General features: G+C 47.9%; 1 protein-coding gene across 2 annotated transcripts in view; it reads left to right on the forward strand.

Moving 5' to 3' along the window:
- The first annotated feature begins 6,838 nt into the window (after positions 1 to 6,838).
- Positions 6,839 to 19,954, forward strand: part of GLS2 (glutaminase 2) — a 252,782-nt gene continuing 239,666 nt past the window's right edge. The window contains exon 1 of one of the 2 annotated variants that reach the window (XM_086959521.1): positions 6,839 to 7,031. In XM_086959521.1, coding sequence (XP_086815647.1) covers positions 6,898 to 7,031 — 134 coding nt within the window. In that variant the 5' untranslated portion in view covers positions 6,839 to 6,897. Of the gene's footprint in view, positions 7,032 to 8,264; positions 8,319 to 19,954 lie in introns of those variants that run through there. The other variant, XM_086959530.1, reaches the window with a different exon arrangement.

Genomic DNA, 19,954 nt, shown 5'->3' on the forward strand with positions numbered 1-19,954 from the left:
CGCGGGGTTGCTCGGGCACCCCTAATTCTTTGTTCTGCTTGCGTAAGTCTATCTCAGCTAGTTTGCGCTCGTGTTCATACGCCAGCCTCTTTTCCTCGAGCTCCCTTTGTCTCTGTTTTTCCTCTCTTTCTTCTCGGAGACGCAGGTGCTCTAAGCTCAGTTTTTGTTCGGCCAATTTAAGTTCAACATCCATTTTGAGCCGGGCCATTTCTAGTTCATGTAGTCGTGTTCTTTCTCGTTCCTGGATCTCGTCTTGCGAGAGACCCGTTCTTCGCTCCTCGGGGGCCGTGGTGTTTTTTTCTACTGCCGCGATGTTTTGGTCGGTGGTTCCACCAGCCCCGGTTTCTGCCCAGGACTCTAGGGCATGCTTGAAATCGTCTTTGGTACTTAGACCGGTGGTAGCGATACCTAGTTCGATGCAGAATTGTTTTAGTTCACGATGGCTGTACTCGTCCAATTTCTCCATCTGAAATTTCTCGGTGGATCCGCTTTCTTTGGTTGTCATCGTGATTTCGTCGTGGGGTGAGCTACTCTCTGTACGATTATGCGGTGATTCGGATCGCGCCGCTGGCCACCAATGTTAGACGGACCGGGAGGGTCGGCCGAGGATAAGGGGAGAGGTCTCCGGGGAGAGCCGTCTCCAGCGATCGTACAGACAAGTAACTTCCCCCCCACAGACGGACACCACACCAGGATAAGGTTCAACGATACTTTATCAGCAATTCTTTAGGTACGGTAAAATGATACAAGGAGGTCTGGACTCAGGGGTCCCCTCGGTTCTGGTCTCTGGATTGGGGAAAGGGTAGCGGGACAGTCTTGTTACCAAATAGATGAAAATAGCTCTCAATCCTCGAGCTCGGCGTTCTAGATGATCGGGCCGCGGCGGAGCCAGCAGGTCCCGGGATGGATGAAGGAAGCGACGGTCCGCGGCGGAGCCAGCAGGTCCCGATGAAGATGGTGGTTACAAACGGTCCGCGGCCACGCCAGCAGGTCCCGACGACGATGAAGGTTACAAAGGTTGCGGCAGCGCCAGCAGGCAGGACGATGGTTCGCAAGGCAGGGCTACGGCAGCGCCAGTAGTCCGTCAAGGATGAGTTCTTCACTGCGTCTCTCGACTCCAGGATACAACTGCCTTCCTGCTCTGGTGCTGCCCCAGTTATAGGGCTGGTGCCCTTTGATGTCCGGACCCTCGCACTTGGAGGTTGGGGGGTCCGGGATGAAGGGGTCCAGACACCCAGCAGGGGGGTGGAGCCAGCGCCCGGGGAGGTTGTGGGCGAGCGGCACCTGGCGGGGGAGAGCCATCGACACCTCCTTCTCCCATTGACCTGCCAAGTAGTCCGCTCACCTCCTGGGTGGATGGTGGTGCCGGGATGTCTGAGGCCTGGCCAGGTCCAGGGTTGGGGTTGATCGGGGGCCACGCGGCCTCGTGGCGGAGTGTCCAAGATGGCGCCCAGGCTGGGCGCGCGGGCCAGTAGTGGAGCGGGCCCACGAGGTCGATATGTTCAGAGGCAAGGGTCCCGGAGGGGACGGAAAACGTGAAGTGGTGGTGTGTGACACTTGAGGGACCGGGCTCGGGCCTGGTCGGGCAGAGGGGGAGCGGCCCTTCACGTGGCCTGTCCAACACAGAGCCTTGCTCTTTCCTCTCTTGCCAACAGGGCTACTCCAGAATAAGACCACGAAAACCATAATTTGTGAAACATGGCCATTTGACTCGCAGCCCGGTCAGTGGAGGGGCTCCGCTTTCTGATCCGTAGAGGCTGATGCGCAGTCACTTTCTTGAAGAGGAAATGGGGAATAAAAACTTTACTTTTGCAGTGATGTCGATGAACCTGGCTTGATGTCACACTGCTGCATTGTGCTGATTTTCTAAGTAAAAACATGCATAGTGAGGAGCACTAATACGGGTTTGAGATGGTGGAAGAGCTGCTTATCTCTTATGGAGATAGATTATCTGGGGGGAGGAAGGGCTCCTAATGGGAGGTTAGCCACTCGTTTAAGCACTGTTCTTTGTTGTTTTTAAAAACTGCTTCATTGCTTTTAACTCACGATCCTCACGAGCTCACCTGGTAAAACGCTGCCTCTAGCGCCTGCCAGAGCACCAGAGCAACTTAGAAACGCCATCGCCGCCAGCGCGGCAAAGGTGTAGCCACGCCCCCTGCGAGGCCACGCCCACCCAGGATTTACTATAAAAAACGCTACATAGCGCAACGACTCACACCACCTGAAACTCCCTCTGAGGCGGAAGCCGGAGGTTAGCCACTCGTTTAAGCACTGTTCTTTGTTGTTTTTAAAAACTGCTTCATTGCTTTTAACTCACGATCCTCACGAGCTCACCTGGTAAAACGCTGCCTCTAGCGCCTGCCAGAGCCCCAGAGCAACTTAGAAACGCCATCGCCGCCAGCGCGGCAAAGGTGTAGCCACGCCCCCTGCGAGGACACGCCCACCCAGGATTTACTATAAAAAACGCTACATAGCGCAACGACTCACACCACCTGAAACTCCCTCTGAGGCGGAAGCCGGAGGTTAGCCACTCGTTTAAGCACTGTTCTTTGTTGTTTTTAAAAACTGCTTCATTGCTTTTAACTCACGATCCTCACGAGCTCACCTGGTAAAACGCTGCCTCTAGCGCCTGCCAGAGCCCCAGAGCAACTTAGAAACGCCATCGCCGCCAGCGCGGCAAAGGTGTAGCCACGCCCCCTGCGAGGACACGCCCTCTACCATTTACGATAAAATGTGCCACCCCCACCAGCGCAGCGGACGAGCGCAGCGGGAGCGCCGTTTGCGCGCCGAAGGCGCGCCTAAGGCAAGCCCGTCTGCGCCCGTCCGCGGCAGACCGGGGCCTGGGGCCACAACCCCTGGTCATTTTTACACATATTCCACCCTCTCCTTGCTGTCACTTAGGCCCACTGACAGCGCCGGACCCGCCCCACCCGCTTTTGTTCTAAAGCGTGCTGCCACTCACGGCATATTGAAGCCCGAATTCTCTCTCGGCAAGGCCCCTAAACCCAGGTCCTACGCACCTCATCCCATTCCTAATGAATCTGAGGCCACTTTCAAATGCCTATACCTAAACACGAGATCCATGGTTAAACACCATCTGGACATCTTTCTCCTGCTCCAGGAGGAACAACCTGCTTTTTTGTTTCTCTCTGAGACTTGGCTTACTGAGGGCTCCCTACCTGACATCTTAGCGGCAGTTCCCTCAAACTACTATATTCTACATGTCGACAGACCTGCCAGCAAAAGAGGCGGGGGAGTTGCTGCGATAGTTCACAGCACCCATAAAGTCTCCTCTCTACCATCCTTTGACATATCTGGAACAGATAATCTGATCTTTAAAATGGATACCAATACGGGATCATTACTTCTTATCCTTATATACCGCCCCCCCCAAAACATGCCCTCTTTTTCGGCCTCCCTAGCTGAACAACTTGCTCCTCTGATAATCTCCCACAGTAAAATTGTACTGTTAGGAGATTTCAACCTTTGGCTGGACTGCGCTGAGTCCGACTCTCAGGCAGCCATGCTGAAAGAAACCCTTCTCGACATGAATCTTTCTCAACATATCCACCTCCCCACCCATGACAAAGGGCATAGCCTAGACCAAATCTGGTCCCAAAACATCTCTTTGGCTATTCAGTCTATCACGCCTTGTGTTTGGTCGGATCACTACCTGATCAATTTTACTATGACTACCGGGAGAAGTAGTAACCCCCTGCCCAAGCCAGGAGGAAAAACCAGAAGGTGGAAGAATGTCGATGTCCCTGCTTTTATTGGTTCATTAACTTCTTCCCTTCCCCCGTTTGATCGGGACATTGAAAATATGGAAGAAGCATTCTCAGGGTGGCTACTTCAGGCAGCGGACACTCACGCCCCCTGTACCTACTCCCCTCGCTCTCGCCCCAATGACGCCCACAGGTGGTTTACACCTCTCCTGAAAACCCTCAAACTTGAAGTCCGTCAATTGGAACGCAAGTGGCGTACAGCCTATTTAGAACAAGACAGGGCTAACTATTGCAAGGCTCGCAAAAATTATCAAAAGCTCATCCTAAAACACAAAACCGATTATTTCTCGGAAAAAATTCTTAAGGCTCATAATCAATCCAAGGAACTGTTTAATATTGTGGAAAATCTTAGCACTAGTGACAGAACCTCCCTCCCGACAGCCCCCACTCAGGAACTGTGCAACTCATTAAACTCCTTTTTCTTTGACAAAATCTGCACTATTAAACAAAACATTCCTACCACTCAGTCTCCCCTTTTATTTGCAGACACCTTTTACAACCCTGATACTATGGACTCCTACCCCCCCATTGAAAACGTCAACCTATCTAAACTCCTTTCTAAAATCAAATCCGGCTCCCCTGACGACATCTGCCCCCCTTACATCCTGAAAGAAGTGGGTATCAGCATCCCTGGGGGCCTACTTCCCATGCTGAATGCCTCACTTGCCCAGGGTAAAGTTCCCAACAACTTTAAGAAAGCCCTCCTTATTCCCCTCATAAAAAAGGCAGGAGCCAATCCATTAGACCCACTCAATTACAGGCCTATTTCTTTGCTGCCATACTGCGCTAAACTTTTGGAATCTCATGTATGCGACAGCATCTCCACATTCCTTGAAAATTCGGATTTTCTAGCACCTAATCAGGCCGGTTTCCGCCCTTGCCATTCTACTGAGGCGGTCATCCTCTCGGTGCAGAACACCCTTAGGCGGAATGCGGATGAAGGGATCCATCAGGCTCTGGTACTTCTGGATCTTTCTGCCGCCTTCGACACGGTCGACTATACTATCTTGGTCGACCGTGTCGAACAGGCAGGCCTCAGAGGCCCTGCGCTTAGCTGGATTCGCTCATTTATCACTGACCGAACTCAATCGGTCAGATTGGGCCCCTTCACAGCCCCCACCATACCCACCATCTGTGGAGTACCCCAAGGCTCCTCGTTGTCCCCCCTGCTTTTTAATTTATATCTACGCCCCCTTCTGTACTCCCTCAGGCACGCTAAGGTCACCATTTTCAACTACGCCGATGATTTGCAGCTCATCTTTCCTCTGAACACCAAGGACTCTGTGGTAGAATTCCAAAACACCATGTCCCACATTTTTAGTTGGATGAGCTGCAATCACCTTAAACTTAATCCAGGCAAGACCGAACTGGTCTTGCCTGGACAGAGCACCCTCAGCTGGAACCCCAGCTTCTGGCCCTCCTGTATGGGTGCCCCCCCATCTAAATCATCCTCGGTAAAGAGCCTTGGCATTTTTATCAGCGAGGATCTCTCCTTGAAAAGACAAGTCGGAGCTGTCGTCTCCTCCAGTTTCTTTCAGCTGAAGAAAATAAAAAAAATCGCTCGCTTCTTTTCCCAAGCTGCCCTCACTCAGATCGTCATCTCCCTGGTTCTGTCCAGATTGGACTTTTCCAACAGTCTGTACCTCGGGCTCCAAACTGGAGAGCTAAAACGCCTCCAGCTGGTCCAAAACCAGGCAGCCAGACTTCTCTTGAACATCCCTAGAAGGCAATCGGTCAGATCAGGCTTGAAACAGCTGCATTGGCTCCCGGTGGAGCAACGCGTGGCCTTTAAAGCTGGGTGTATCCTCTTCAAGTCTTTACACGACATTGGCCCCATTTTCATCAGAGACCTTTTTAAAAAATACACCCCTTCCCGCAACCTCCGGTCTGCTCATAAAGCCCTTCTGACTGTTCCCTCATACAAGAAGAAGCGTCTCGGAGGCAGCTGCTTCCACCATCTTGCAGCTGCCTTCTGGAATTCTCTCCCTCTTCATCTGAAACTAAGTGACAACATCCTCAGCTTCAGACATTCTCTGAAGACCTGGCTCTTCTCCCAGGCATATCACTAAGCTGCCTTTTCTCCATCAACCGACGGCTACGCCTGTTCCTTCCTATAGCGCCATGAAGCCTCCGGGCGTACGAGCGCTCAACAAATATCATATAACATTAACATTAACAAAAAAAGTGTAGATGGGGAGAAATTGAGAAAAAAAAGCTGAGCAGGGAGGGTGTTATTGCGGCTATCTGTTTGCCCGAGGGGAGGAGAAATGCAGGCCTGAGGCAGAGCACACGCTGAGAAGCTTGTGGGAGGGGGGCTGGGCTGCCTTTGATCTGGTAATGCGAGGCAGGCAGGCAGGGGGCTGGTGGCATTGTGCACGCGCTTTTTAGGGCTTGCGCTTGCGCAATGACCTAAAAAGCACATGCACTTGAAGAAATCGCCAGTGGTGGATCAACACTGGATAAGCCGTAATAGAGCTTCGCCAGCGATGCGCAGAAGCGCATCAGCAGGCGAGCCCTAAAAAGGGGTTGGGCAGCAATTGCGTTCACACAAAACCACCTGTGGTGTGCTCTCCACCGATAATGCAATGTGTTGTACAGATGTGTGTGCTTTGCTCCCTATGCTGTTCTTTAAATGCAGAAAAGAACATTTTGGAAAAGTAAACCTCGTAGAGCAACAACGAAAATAATTGCGCACCGGGGGGGGGGGGGGGGGGGTGCTCAGCGCTGGGGGGTAACATTTCCAGAAAAAAATAACAGCAGGACCAAGTGGAGTCAATGGCTTAAAATAGAGAAAAAAGCAAAACTGATAATGTAAAGAAATGATTTAACTGGATAGCGAATGGTAAAGCAAGGAGATATAGGCCCTGATTTTGAGTCGGTAGGAGTTTTCCGAAGCCAGTGCATACTCATGTTTGCGTAGTCAAAGTTATATTTGCACATCTGTTTTCACTTGTGTGTCCTAGTACTGTCGTTATGTGGTTTGGGCATGTTTTGGCTTGACGCACCTGGCGTGTTTTTGACACGCTCTTGTGCTTGCTCGTCGGAGGCGCGGTATTGCCTGCTCCTAGCCTGAGGCAGCACTGGTTGCTTCGGCTGCGAGACTGGAGGAGCGATGCGCTGCTGCCGCCTGCTGAGAGCTGTGCCGGGGGGTGTGAAGCACAGGGGAGGCTGGGCATGGGCTGGAGGGACCCCCCAGGGCCCCAAAGGACCCGGCTGGAGGATGCTGAGCGAGCAGCACCCGAGAGAGTAAGGAGCGCGCGTGCCACTTGCTGTGGTCTCCAGGCATGGCTAATGGGAGGTGTAACCCCCTCTAACTAACTGTTCTTGCAATAGTAAAGTACTTAATGACATGGGGTCCATACATCTCGCTCTAGCATGTACATAAGGTATGGATCTCTACTTCTCGCACTTATATTTGAGCTACACCTCACAATCAGGTATACGATATATATATGCATATCTCACACATGTAGATAATGTATGGTAGATTTCCCCACAGTACCGTACTACATGTCAATAACATACCTTCCACTAACGTGTTCTTAATTTATGGGGTCGTTCTACGTATATAAATATCCTACACGCCAACAGACATAACGACTGAACATGAACATATGCAGAATGCATAGGATCTATACCAGCAAGTAGCCGATGCGTGGGATCTCTCTTCTGATGCCTCGCGCAGGCTCGCGTGGCCAGGGCACTCCAGGGAAGTGCTTGGAGCCTGCTTGATAAGTACATTAACAAGTGCACACAGGTTGGGGACGCTGCTGTTAAATAAAGGCAGTAAAGGTCGGGCTTTGTGGGAGTTTTAAAATGTTCTGCAATACCTAGCCCTTTTCCCATCCCATCCCCTGCCAGGCCAGGTGGGTCTCTTATCAGGCATCTGCAGTTTTTATTATTTAATTTTTGAGCAGTGCTTTTTAGCAGTGTTTGAGAATGGGGACTGGGGCAGCAGCGCTGAGCAGTCAGTCATTAAACAAACATTTGTGGCATTAATACACGGATGTGAGCTTTTCCCCCTATCAAAGCCAAAGTTCCACATACGTCACTTTTCCTTGACAGCTCAACTTGTGCCTCAATTCAGGGAGACACAAAGTGACGGAAACCACTAAGGAATGCTGTTTTTATTTTTTAATGTTGATCCAATCCCCGCCTTTACATTTTATACTCAATATGTTAAATGAGTTCTCTGTACAACAAAGCTGGTCCTGCCAAGGCTTGTTGAGTCACGGTCTGTATTTGTAATGGAAATATCAAACTGCAAGTAGCAGGACGGAAAGACACCAAAGGGCGAGATGAACTGCCCCATCATTCATGCGGTGACATAATATTTGGCTGTGTCAGTGTGGCGCGTGGCCATTGGCTGCACTGCCTCTTTCACGCGCTAAAGACGTCTTACAACACCTCGTGTCAGCCACGGCAGCGCGTGCCATCCTTGTTTTACCCATGCATTCTGGAACCGCCAATCCTGCTGTTGAAAGGCTGCATCCAAACGTGATGTAGGAGTCTAAAAGCACTGGCTCCTGTACTGTAAGTGACCTGTGTGTGTGTGTGTGTGTACATGCGATGTATGTACAAAAAGTTGTTGGGGAAGGGGCAGGAGTGAGGGCAGGGGATTCCACTCTGTGGTCTGGAATTTGCTTTAACTACCAGAGCATGCATAGGGCACGCTGGCAGGAAGTGGTACCTGTGCGTAGAATAGGCCCACTGCCGCCCCGCTCAGCAGAGAGGCCATACTGTGAATGGGACAGAGCCAGGACTTCTGCTCCTCTGCTACCGCTCCTGGGCAGGGCTGCTGTATTTACACTGGAGCAGAGAGGGCACTGCCCACCGTGGCTGCCTGCCACGCTCTGAAAACTGGCACTTCGCGGCGGTGGGTGGCTGGGGGGAGGGGGGCGGGGGGACACTACTTGCACTTCCAAGCGGGGCTCCCACACTGTAACTAGACCAGGGGAGACGCTGTATTTGACCTGGGACTGTATGGGTGCTTGTCAGCAGGAGTCAGTGTCTAGTCTTCACAGCAGCTTTGCTGCACCTTGTTGTTCCACCGGGGGCTGTTTGACCATAGGGTACTGTGTGTGCTGTAGAGTACTGGTACAGCCTGCCTGCCTGCCTGTGCCAAGTGTTCCATCAGGCACATTGAATGTCATGTACTAATGTAGGGGGAAGAAGCATCGCTCTGGACGGTGAAGAGGATGTGGCCTAACGGTTAGAGCGGCCGATCTGAAGCCGGGGAGCGGGTTTCGAGTCTCTGCAGTGACGCTCAACATCCTGTGATTCTGGGCAAATCAATCAATCTCCCAGCGCCTAATAAAATGAGGTCTGTAACTCAACCGGTGCTTATGTAAAGCGCTCTGGTACCTGCGGGTCTAGTTCGCGCTATATAAAACCCCCCAAAAAATCTGCATCCCAGACAACATGTCCAGGCCCTATACATCTTACACAGATGTGTAGGGCTTAAAGCACTAGCTAGGAATGTAAATAAAAGCTGAACTCGATCTCAAACATATTTATCTAGTCAAATAAAGTGCAGTTAGTATGGACTTTACACTTCAGTCAAAGGGGCACAGCTCAGCCAGATGTTGCATCGGAGCATTGCGAGAGACAATAAATAACACATTTGGAATATTACACCCAGAAAACACGCCACTGAACCCATATTATTCTTATCCAAGCTACAAAGACTTTTTTTTAAAGACTTGCAATGTCTCCAAAGAAGCAGGTGAAATGATCCTTAAGCCTTCATTTTTGAGCCCAGGTCTCCAGGTTCAAAGGGCAACTGCAAAGTAAAACGTCTTGTTTACCGTAAAACGCATTACCAACCGACTGTGCTTTACAGCCCAGCTCTGAATTGTTAAAAGTGATCCAGAGCAGCACCTCCACGGGGAGGCAAACAAACGAGAAAACAATCATTAACCGGTTATGGTGGTGTTATGTTTTCCCAAAACAGTTCCGCTCCGAGGGGCCTTTTAAAGGTGCCATAAAATGATCGCATGTGTCTGCAGCGTGGGTGCTGCGCCTAGATGCAGGATTCCTAGCCATGGGCACCTTTTCCTGTACAGTTTGTACTAATATATATATTTATATATATATATATATATATATATATATATATATATATATATATATATACTAGCAGCCCGCCTGGCGTTGCCCGGGGCAGAAGGGGGCTGGGGGCAGCATTTTGTGCTTTTGTGCAGTCCCGGCCGGGCCCCCGCCCGCCCCAACATTGCCTAGACCGCCTCCCGCCCCCAGCCCGCCTGCCTCCCGCCTGCCTCCCGCCCGCCTGCCTCCCGCCTCTGCCTTACCTGAGCAGCGCTCCGGACTTCACCGCCACTCCCGGGCCCCCGCCTGCCCCGACATTGCCCGGACCGCCTCCCGCCTCGCCTTACCTGAGCCGCCGCTCCTCCCCGAGCTCCGGACTTCACCGCCACTCCTCACCGCTCGTCACCGCTCCTCCCCGCCTGTCGTCATCACGCACGTGTAGGTCGCGGTCAGCGCTACGTCGTGGCCGGCTCTAGTTTTAGGGGACTACTTTGTTTGTAAATTTTAATTTTTTAATGTATGTTTATTTTTATTTTATGTCGCCTATGTCCATCTACACACCCTGAGGATTCCAACAATGTATTGGGTGTGTGGATTGGCGCTGGGGTTCCGAGTTTATCTTGCCAAAAGGTTTCTGTTCCCTCTTTATACTAGTAGTATATATATATATATATATATATATATATATATATATATATATATATATATATATATATATATATATATATATATATATATATATATATATATATACATGTGTGTGTCTGTGTGTGTGTGTATACATATATATAGTGTGTGTATATATACATACATAATGTGTTATATCTATAGAGGGTCGTGAGCCTGCTGCAGCGCCCTGTTGTTTACGGTGTTAGCAAACTGCTGTAGGGTGGTAGCAAGCCCTACATATACTCAATTTATTATTTATTTCTCCCGCCACTTTTTAAAAACTTTATATTACTTTTCTGTGTCGTTTTTTTCTTTCTTACTACGATGTGTTAGGATGGATATTTGTAAAAAAAAAAAAGTAGTTGTAAGTATATCTTATGCACGCTGATTTGTTTGCATCTACGCAAGGCAACTCTACTGTACGAATGTAACCTTCATTTACGCAGTGTTGTATAAAGGTGGGGTGGGGAGTGCAGAGAATGGGGTACACGGAAATGCATGTCAGCTGTTTTGGGGTCTTTTCCGGGGTGCCTGCTCACCGCTCACACAAGGACGTAGTGGTGTTTGAATTGACAGTTATTTTTTGGTTGCTCAATGCAGTCGCGATCCCACTGAAAGCGCAAGATCTCTTTCTCTTATCACTGCAGGCATTGCTCGGGGGCAGGTTGGGGGGGTGACTAACTCATTCACCCTTTACCTTAGCTGTGGGTGACCGGCAGGGCTTTAAGTGTGGGGGGGGGCCTGTGGGGGGCTGAGCCCCCCCAGTTTTTTTTGGGGGGGGGACCTTGAAAGGGGGCTCTAGGGGGCTCTATTTTCGGGCCTCAAAGGTCAAAGGTAGGGTGAGCAGACGTCCCGGTTTTTATTTGGTGTTACTAGTATGGGTAATATGTCTTGATAGTGAAATACTGCCAATTTCGTTTTCACTTTTGAAAGGCTATCTTGCCGATAGGATAACATGGGGAATGCTGTGTGACATGTTTACCTGCATATCTTCCCATAACATCATGATTTTCTTAAGCACAAAATGCTAGTTATTTTGATTTAGACCACGCCCTATTCAGATAGGCCACACCCCTTTAAGAAATTTGTCACGCCCCTTTTAGAGCACCCCCCCAGTTTTTCTTCCCACTTAAAGCCCTGGTGACCGGGTCAAATGGGCTAAAATACAGTGCGCCCAATAACGCATATATCACACCACCTCTTTCTCATCCCAAGCCTCCTCCTACTGCTATGAGCTCCAAAACATCCCTCCAATATCCCTTTCAATCCAAATACCAGACTAACATGGCCAACTCTCAAAATAATTTCATATTTCACTATACTAATTCACCACTAATCCTTTATGGGTTCCGAAGTAGCATGCAACTCGCCAAAAAAGCGATCCAACGCCTTTCCAGGGGTAGTAAGCGCTATATAAATGCAATTACAATACATTGCTATAGCTAGCGCTGTATCCAATTGCAGGATAACTCTGCCTCGGTGACCTGCTTCACGCACAAGATGGAAACACTTCCCACATAGGTTCGATGCAAAAACAGCACCCTCCACCCACGCAACAAAACAAGCAAATAAAAGATTGTTTTCTATGTGCATCGCATGTATGACAAATTATGTAATGTGCATTGATTCTGTGCGCATTTGAGACGTGAAATAGTTCCCTTTGCATTGTAAGACAAGCACTCTAGAGGAAGAAGAATGATACATCAAACAGCCAATACAATGAGGTGAGAGGGTTACTCCTCGGGACAGAGCCAAAGCCCATGTAGAACAAGACTTGTTAGCAATAGATTTTAAGATGGCTGTAGAGTCAAGCCAGACTTAAAAAGACGAGCTAAAGAGAGTAGAGAGGAGGATTCTGCACACCAGTTAACAGGTGCTGATTGCAGTAATTCAGTCCTTCAATAATACCTTGGGCAGACTTGTGTTTCCAGCACACACATTTTTCATGCATAGGATGGCAATAGATGAGGCATTTGATTTTAAGTCCTTTGACATGGAGAGTTGCGGCTGGGAGGAGCCTCCATATACCCCGAGCTGTCCTATCTATAGAACTGTCGTCCTATTCATAGAGCGTGACAAATGTTCTGTCATGAGTGGAAGAGAAACATTTTACTACTCTGGCACTGATCCCCACGCCGTGACGCTAGCTAGACCCAGGAGTGCAGGTGAGGAGGGATGGGGTCGCACAGCCTCACCCTCCTTTATATTAAGCTCTTTAGGGGGCATGTGTGTGGGCGGGAATGCCACCTGCACACTTTGGGGAATATTTACATGCCCCTATCACCGCCACCTTTTTTTTGGCGTTGTGGTTGCGATAGGGGCTTTGCCTTATTTACAACGCTGCCTGGTAAGTAAGGCCCCCTTTCACGCTACACTTAGCGTGAAAGGGGAGGGCAGTGGGTGTTGCAGTGGGCGTTCCACTGCAACACCCACTGATTAGAACTCTGCCCTATATTTACAAGGGTGGCGTTAATATGGGGCAGCGTGAAAATGAAGAACAGGGGAAACCTGGTCTTACCCTGGTGCAACAAGGAGAAATGTTTAATTTCTCCTCCCTTTTGCTGTTTCCATGTGTGCTACGATGTGCAGCACACAATGCAGCACATATAGAAACAGCAAAACACCATTGATTGTTTATGTGTAGGAAGGTGTCCCTTCCTGCACATAAACAATCATTGAAAAAATGACGTTTTGCAACTTCTATGTGTGCTGCATTAAGCAGCACACATAAAAGTTACAATACGCCATTTAAAGATTGTTTATGTGCAGGAAGGGACACCTTCCAGCACATAAACAACTTCACCTGCAACGCAGATACCCTAACTCTATGGTGCAAGGGTACCTGCGTTGGTACTAGGCAGCTAAATTTAGTGCCAGCGCAGGGGAAATGCAGTGCTGCACCATATTGTTGTAAATATGGTGCAGCCCTGTGTTTTTAGAAGCGGTGGAGCGCGGCATTAAGCCAAGGAGGCTAACGCCGCGCTCCGCCACTTCTGCTTCCCTTTGTGTCTCTCTGCTCCTGCTACTGTTACAGTCCCTACACCTCAGTAGCCTCCTGGACCCTCAGAGTTCAGTCTTCTTAATTTTGGCTGTGTCTTTCAATCATCAACTCCTCCACCATCTGCCTGCAGCCCCTGCACAATCTGCAGCTCACGGGCAACTCCGGCTGTAACACCCTTCAGTGAGTTTCCTGCTCTTGCATTCTCTGGCTGCAGTCGCGGTGTCCTCTGACTGTGCCACATGCTCTTGGACTCTCCGCGTGCAGCATATACTAGTTGAATAACCAGGGCAAAAGTCCTAAAAAAGAAGTGGGGGGACGCTGACGTCACGACAGGAAGTGACGTCATGAAAGGTGGCTTGCACCATCAGATTCATTGCCTCCCCTTGCTCACCCCTTAGATACGATTGCATCAGAGAAGCCAGCGCGTGAGCAGCGTTCTGAATGAGCTCCGATCTCGCCCCAGAGAGGCCAAAGAGTGAATGTGTGGCTCCATTTGCTCCAGTTATTAAGCTCCCGGTAAAATAAGTAGGGGGATGCCGTCCACCCGCGTGGTAGCCCAACTCAAGCCCTGGGAATAACTAGCATGACAACAGCCAAACGTCTATAGATTTCTCTACTTGTTTGTTTGGTTCATGCTTCTCTGCTTCTGAAGAAGGCCTATAAACTCTTCTTTATAGACGGGAAACACGGTGACCTTCCCGAAGACACAGACAGAATGCCAAAGAAAAGCAGAACAACGGAAATTAAAGAAACAGGAGGGTAATGAAACTGAGACTGATAGTTAGGGTCTTATGAGTCACCCCTTTACATTAAAATGAGTGATAAGAGCATATTTACAACTGTAATGATGTATACTAACTATCTGTAATTCTGTGCAAAACATAATCACATTGGATTATTTAATCTATATTACATGTGTAGTTTTAGAAGACAAGACTCTAGCTATCCATATAATATACGCGTAATTACATTTTTTCTTATGTAAAGGATATTTCTAAACGTAGCATTGTTTACTAAAGCTTTATAATTTTATAATTGAATTAAACAATTTTAACTGTACGTTGCTCATTTTTATCACTTGCATGGTTGCACACAAAACATAAGAACAATTTAATAAAGGTATGTATTGTACCAGGTTGTTGAAGAAAACTTGAGTTCTCTGCATCTAGGTGGAGACAGAAAACTGCAGTTATTTAAAAAAAAAGACTGATCACTGAAAAATTATGTATAGGTCACCTTGCAAAAACCAAGGAGAGAAGCACCCTGAGGGATGCCAGTACACACATTTATAGCAAAAGCTGGAAGCATCTAGAACATGGTTACTCGCAAACATTTGCCCAGGCGCCACAAAGTATGGTCTGTGGTGTGACCAAGGGCCGCACTGATGCCAGCAGGGTGGCGGTTGGGGGCCTGGGTGAATCAGTTATTGTGTAAGGAGGTCTAAAAAATGTTAGGTAAAAGGGCTAGCATTTATTTGCAGGTTAACTAAAGTGAAGTGGTGTAGGACACCACCCTAGTTACTTCATAACTTCATTTAACCTGCAAATAAATGCCTGTTCATTCAGCATTTTTTTCTCCAAATGTTGGTGCTCAGCAAGTAAACAGCAGCTTGCACTGCTGTTCAGCAGGGGGGGCGCATGAATAGGTCAAGAGGGCTACAAGTGGCCCCCGGCCGGACTTTGAGTATCACTGATCTAGAACACGGTCCCCTGTTGTACGTCTCAGTTCTTCTAGGAGACAGGTGTTACAATGAGATCAGCAAAAGCATGGATTTCACACTCTTATCATTTCTGCACACACATTTTTCAAACTGTAACGTTTCAGGTGCCAAGTACAACTCAAGTCTTACAGCGAGGCGAGTGCTCCTGTTAAGAGAGTCAATAGGACCTAAAAAAACACAAGAGGCTTTTGCAGGTAATATATGAAGTTACAAGCATGCAATTACAATGCATGCTTTTACAACGCAGTCTTTACATCACAACTACCATTATATTGCATGTTTTTACAACACATGCCATTACAACACATTTTTAAAAACTACAATTACAACGCATTCCATTACATCGCATTCCATTACAACGCATACAATTGCAACGCATAATACTTTTAGGGCAACAGTAGGGTAAGTGTTCGATTGTGTAGAAGTAAAATGTACTATTTCCGCTCCAGTGAGTGCAACATTCGGGTACGTGTTGGATAGTGAGGGTTCTGTGTAGGGTTTTGGTATGCAGGAAGAATGGCGCCTAGGCTGGTAGCGGTAAGTAAAAAACGAAGAGCAAGATAAGAACGGTGCTACAAGGTCAGAGTAGACCCCAAACCTCTGTAAGTGGTGGTAAGGGCCCACCCAATAGAAACAACACAAGTCCTGTGCACACGTTGCGTTAAATCAATTTCAAAAGTTTTTTCAACAGTTATAAGCAAATTCGTAATCAATGAAACAAGGTAGACACACATGAATGGTTTCTTTTCAAATGCAATGTATTAGGTCTTCCGTTAGGGAAGAGAGACATCAAAGCAAAACAACCAGCCGACACGTGTTTCGTCAAGCGGGTATTAAGCCTGTGACTCTTCAGGGCTGTTGAGATTACAAAGTTAGCAGTTGGTTTAGCCGGTGATAATTCCGACCCGGCATGAATGGGTAAAAAAATGTGGAATATCTTTCGTGGGTGATAAGGTGGAAAGAAACCGAAGGACGGGCGGGTACAGCCGTGGTCGCTGGGATCTGCTTGTTCGTTGGTAGCGGAAAGAAAGCGAAGGACGGGCGGGTACAGCCGTCGTCGCTGAGATCTGTATTGGTGCCGATAACGGAAGACCGGAGATGTCTTATCTTCTGTGTGGGAAGCAATTACAATGCATGCTTTTACAACACAATCTTTACATCACAACTACCATTACATTGCATGTTTTTACAACACATGCCATTACAACACATTTGTAAAAACTACCATTACAACGCATTCCATTACATCGCATTCCATTACAGTGCATACAATTACAACGCATAATATTTTAGGGCAACAGTAAGATAAGTGTTCGATTGTGTAGGGGTAAACATTACTATTCCCACTCGAGTGAGTGGAACATTAGGGTACGTGTTGGATAGTGTAGGGGAAAAAATTACTATTCCCACTCCGATGAGTGCAACAGTAGGGAAAGTGTTGGATAGTGTAGGGGGTAAAAATTACCATTCCCATGTACCCCAAAACCCATAACCACCCTAATCCTAAAAAAATCTCCATTACTTATACTTATACCTTATAATGCGTTGTAATGGCATGCGTTGTAATGGTATGTGTAATGGTATGCGTTGTAATTGCATGTGTTGTAGTGACATTGGTTGTAATGGCGTGCATTGTAATGGCATGCGTTGTAAAGGCAGTTGCGTTTTAACAGTTGCGTAGTAAAAGTAGGTCTTTGTAATGACTGTTTCCCTTTTGCAGGTTGCATGGGTGGCTCATAACATTAATCAATTGTGGCATGATTAATATGAACGACTATCATTTTCTTCCACCGTTCCTAAGACAGTATCCGCGCCCCCAGCATGCTTTACAAACAGTGCCACATTTATTTCATTTTGTGAATTATGAGGTATATACATAATCAATCCACCCTTCATAAATATCTTCATGGTTGAAAACATAATTTCATCCGTAGTTCATCAGAGCCACTGTTTCTCCCCAAGCATGTCAGGATGTTGCCATTTCGCAGGATCTATTGTCAGTCTCTGCTACATCCATAGTTTTTTCCCCTTTACCAGCTTTCGGTTTGTCACTGTTTCTTAGGTTTTTATCTTTTTCTGTCGTTGTTCTTTCAGTCGAAAGGGTATCAGAAATCGAATTTTTGCAAATGTATGTATGTATGTGTGTTCTTATATAGCGCTTGACTTACCCTAGGGCATCTCAGCGCTTGCATTGGGAACCCATCCTGGCTTTTCCCTGTGAGATAACCCGTACTGGGCATCCGCAAGGTGAAAGCCAGGCATCCCGCCGCGGGGGGCCGTTGTGGAGATTAAGCAAGCTTAATGCCCAGAGCTGCATAGTGTGAACCCGTGCTTAGAGTGGGCACCGAAGCGAGAATTATCGAGTCTGTGGACAATTGGGCTCAAGACCCTGCCGCGTCGGGAATTGAACCCTGGTCCCGAGTCTGACCTCTGCTTCAGGGTCTGCCTGCTCTAACCAGTGAGCAACACTTCTCCACAATCAGTGAACTTTTTTGTTTTCGCTGGACCTCAGATAATCTGAAGATCAGTTGTGTCACTGGAATTTGTCTAGCCTGACCAACATGGCCCTACATCGAAATAGGCATTGTACCTGAGTTTCTTCCTAAAGCACTGGTGCTTAACCTGGGATCCATGGACACCTGGGGGCCCCCTATGACTACTCAGTGGTCCACATCTATTTAGAAATGTCAGTAAGTATAGCAGGTAATAACAAGTATATACACATAAAAAGAGCAACATTGAAAATGTGAAGGAGTTTGAAATTGTAGGGTACAAATTACAGGCCTCATTTACGAAAAGTGCTGCATCGCTGGGGAAAAAAATCAATTGAACACTTTTCATTGCACCATCTTTGCGATACCATGGAAGCACCGTATTTATACTACAGCACTTCATTTCGCAAAGATTGCACAAATATGTCAGGAATCCTGGCGTATCTGGTGGTGCAGTAATGCCGCATTGCTGGAGTGTGTCAGTAAACTGACACAACTCCAGCAATGTGTCATTACACATGGGGCGAGTCCCATTTAGAAGGCCCCGCGTCACTTCTTATGCCTGCTTGAAGCAGGCTTAAGGATTGTGATGCAATCAAGTCATAGGAGTGGCGCAGTGAAATTTCATAGATTTCACTGCACCACTTCTATGAGGCTTTTTTATGGGGGAACGCCCACCTTGCATACATTATGCTTGACCCAGGTATAATGTAGCACAGGGCTTTACAAAGTGACGCATCTAGTAATTGTTTGACTGACAATACCTTATATTCATGGCGGATATTCTACACATAAAAAGATAGGCCTCAAAATTGCCCTGAGTTGCCTGCTGGAAGACCCATACAAAGAATTTGAATGCCGAAGAATGTTGCTCCACCATTATTGGCTTTTTTGACCAACTTGTGGTTTTTAGGTCTTGGCTCTAGATAGCGCATGCACTGTCTCGAAAGGGACATGTTGTATTTAATTTGTGGGCTTCAGCCCACCATAGGCTTCCCATTTGCTGGCTCCATCGTCACTCTTCTATTCTGTCTCCCCATTTGTCCATGGCATGCATGTATTATGCCTCTTCCTGTGTTTAGCCCTCCTCGAGAGCAGGGGCCAATTAATACTATCCATCCATGTCTCCCACTTAATTACCATTTTAGGAACTTCTTTTTTCTTTGTTTAACAGCCCTCGTGTTTTGCCTTACTCCGAGTGCTGTTGTAAACAGGGCTATTTACAACAAGGGGTGGTGAGGGACAGAGTCTCTGAATTAAGCAGAAAGCTCTCACCCAGTCAAGAGATCAGGGCTAGATCCAACACCGTTTTTTAGCTCACTGCACCATCCCAGTTTCAGAACCTGGCTGTATGCAAATTAGTCTGTTCCTGTCCCAGTGCATGATGGAAACAGGGCAAACCAAACTACAAAAGCCAATTCTTACACTGGGAAGGAAACAAGCTCCCGGGGACCGGTTTCTGGCATTACAGCCGTCTTCGGCCCGGTTTGCTTGAATCCTGATGGTGCAATGAGCAAGGGTCTCACATCTGAGAATACCCTTCCACGCTTAGGGTGGACAAAAATATTTACAACAAGGGGTGGTGAGGGACAGAGTCTCTGAATTAAGCAGAAAGCTCTCACCCAGTCAAGAGATCAGGGCTAGATCCAACACCGTTTTTTAGCTCACTGCACCATCCCAGTTTCAGAACCTGGCTGTATGCAAATTAGTCTGTTCCTGTCCCAGTGCATGATGGGAACAGGGCAAACCAAACTACAAAAGCCAATTCTTACACTGGGAAGGAAACAAGCTCCCGGGGACCGGTTTCTGGCATTACAGCCGTCTTTGGCCCGGTTTGCTTGAATCCTGATGGTGCAATGAGCAAGGGTCTCACATCTGAGAATACCCTTCCACGCTTAGGGTGGACAAAAATATTTACAACAAGGGGTGGTGAGGGACAGAGTCTCTGAATTAAGCAGAAAGCTCTCACCCAGTCAAGAGATCAGGGCTAGATCCAACACCGTTTTTTAGCTCACTGCACCATCCCAGTTTCAGAACCTGGCTGTATGCAAATTAGTCTGTTCCTGTCCCAGTGCATGATGGGAACAGGGCAAACCAAACTACAAAAGCCAATTCTTACACTGGGAAGGAAACAAGCTCCCGGGGACCGGTTTCTGGCATTACAGCCGTCTTCGGCCCGGTTTGCTTGAATCCTGATGGTGCAATGAGCAAGGGTCTCACATCTGAGAATACCCTTCCA

The sequence above is a fragment of the Lissotriton vulgaris genome, chromosome 1_1 (assembly GCF_964263255.1).
Source record: "Lissotriton vulgaris chromosome 1_1, aLisVul1.2, whole genome shotgun sequence".
Lineage (NCBI taxonomy): Eukaryota > Metazoa > Chordata > Amphibia > Caudata > Salamandridae > Lissotriton > Lissotriton vulgaris.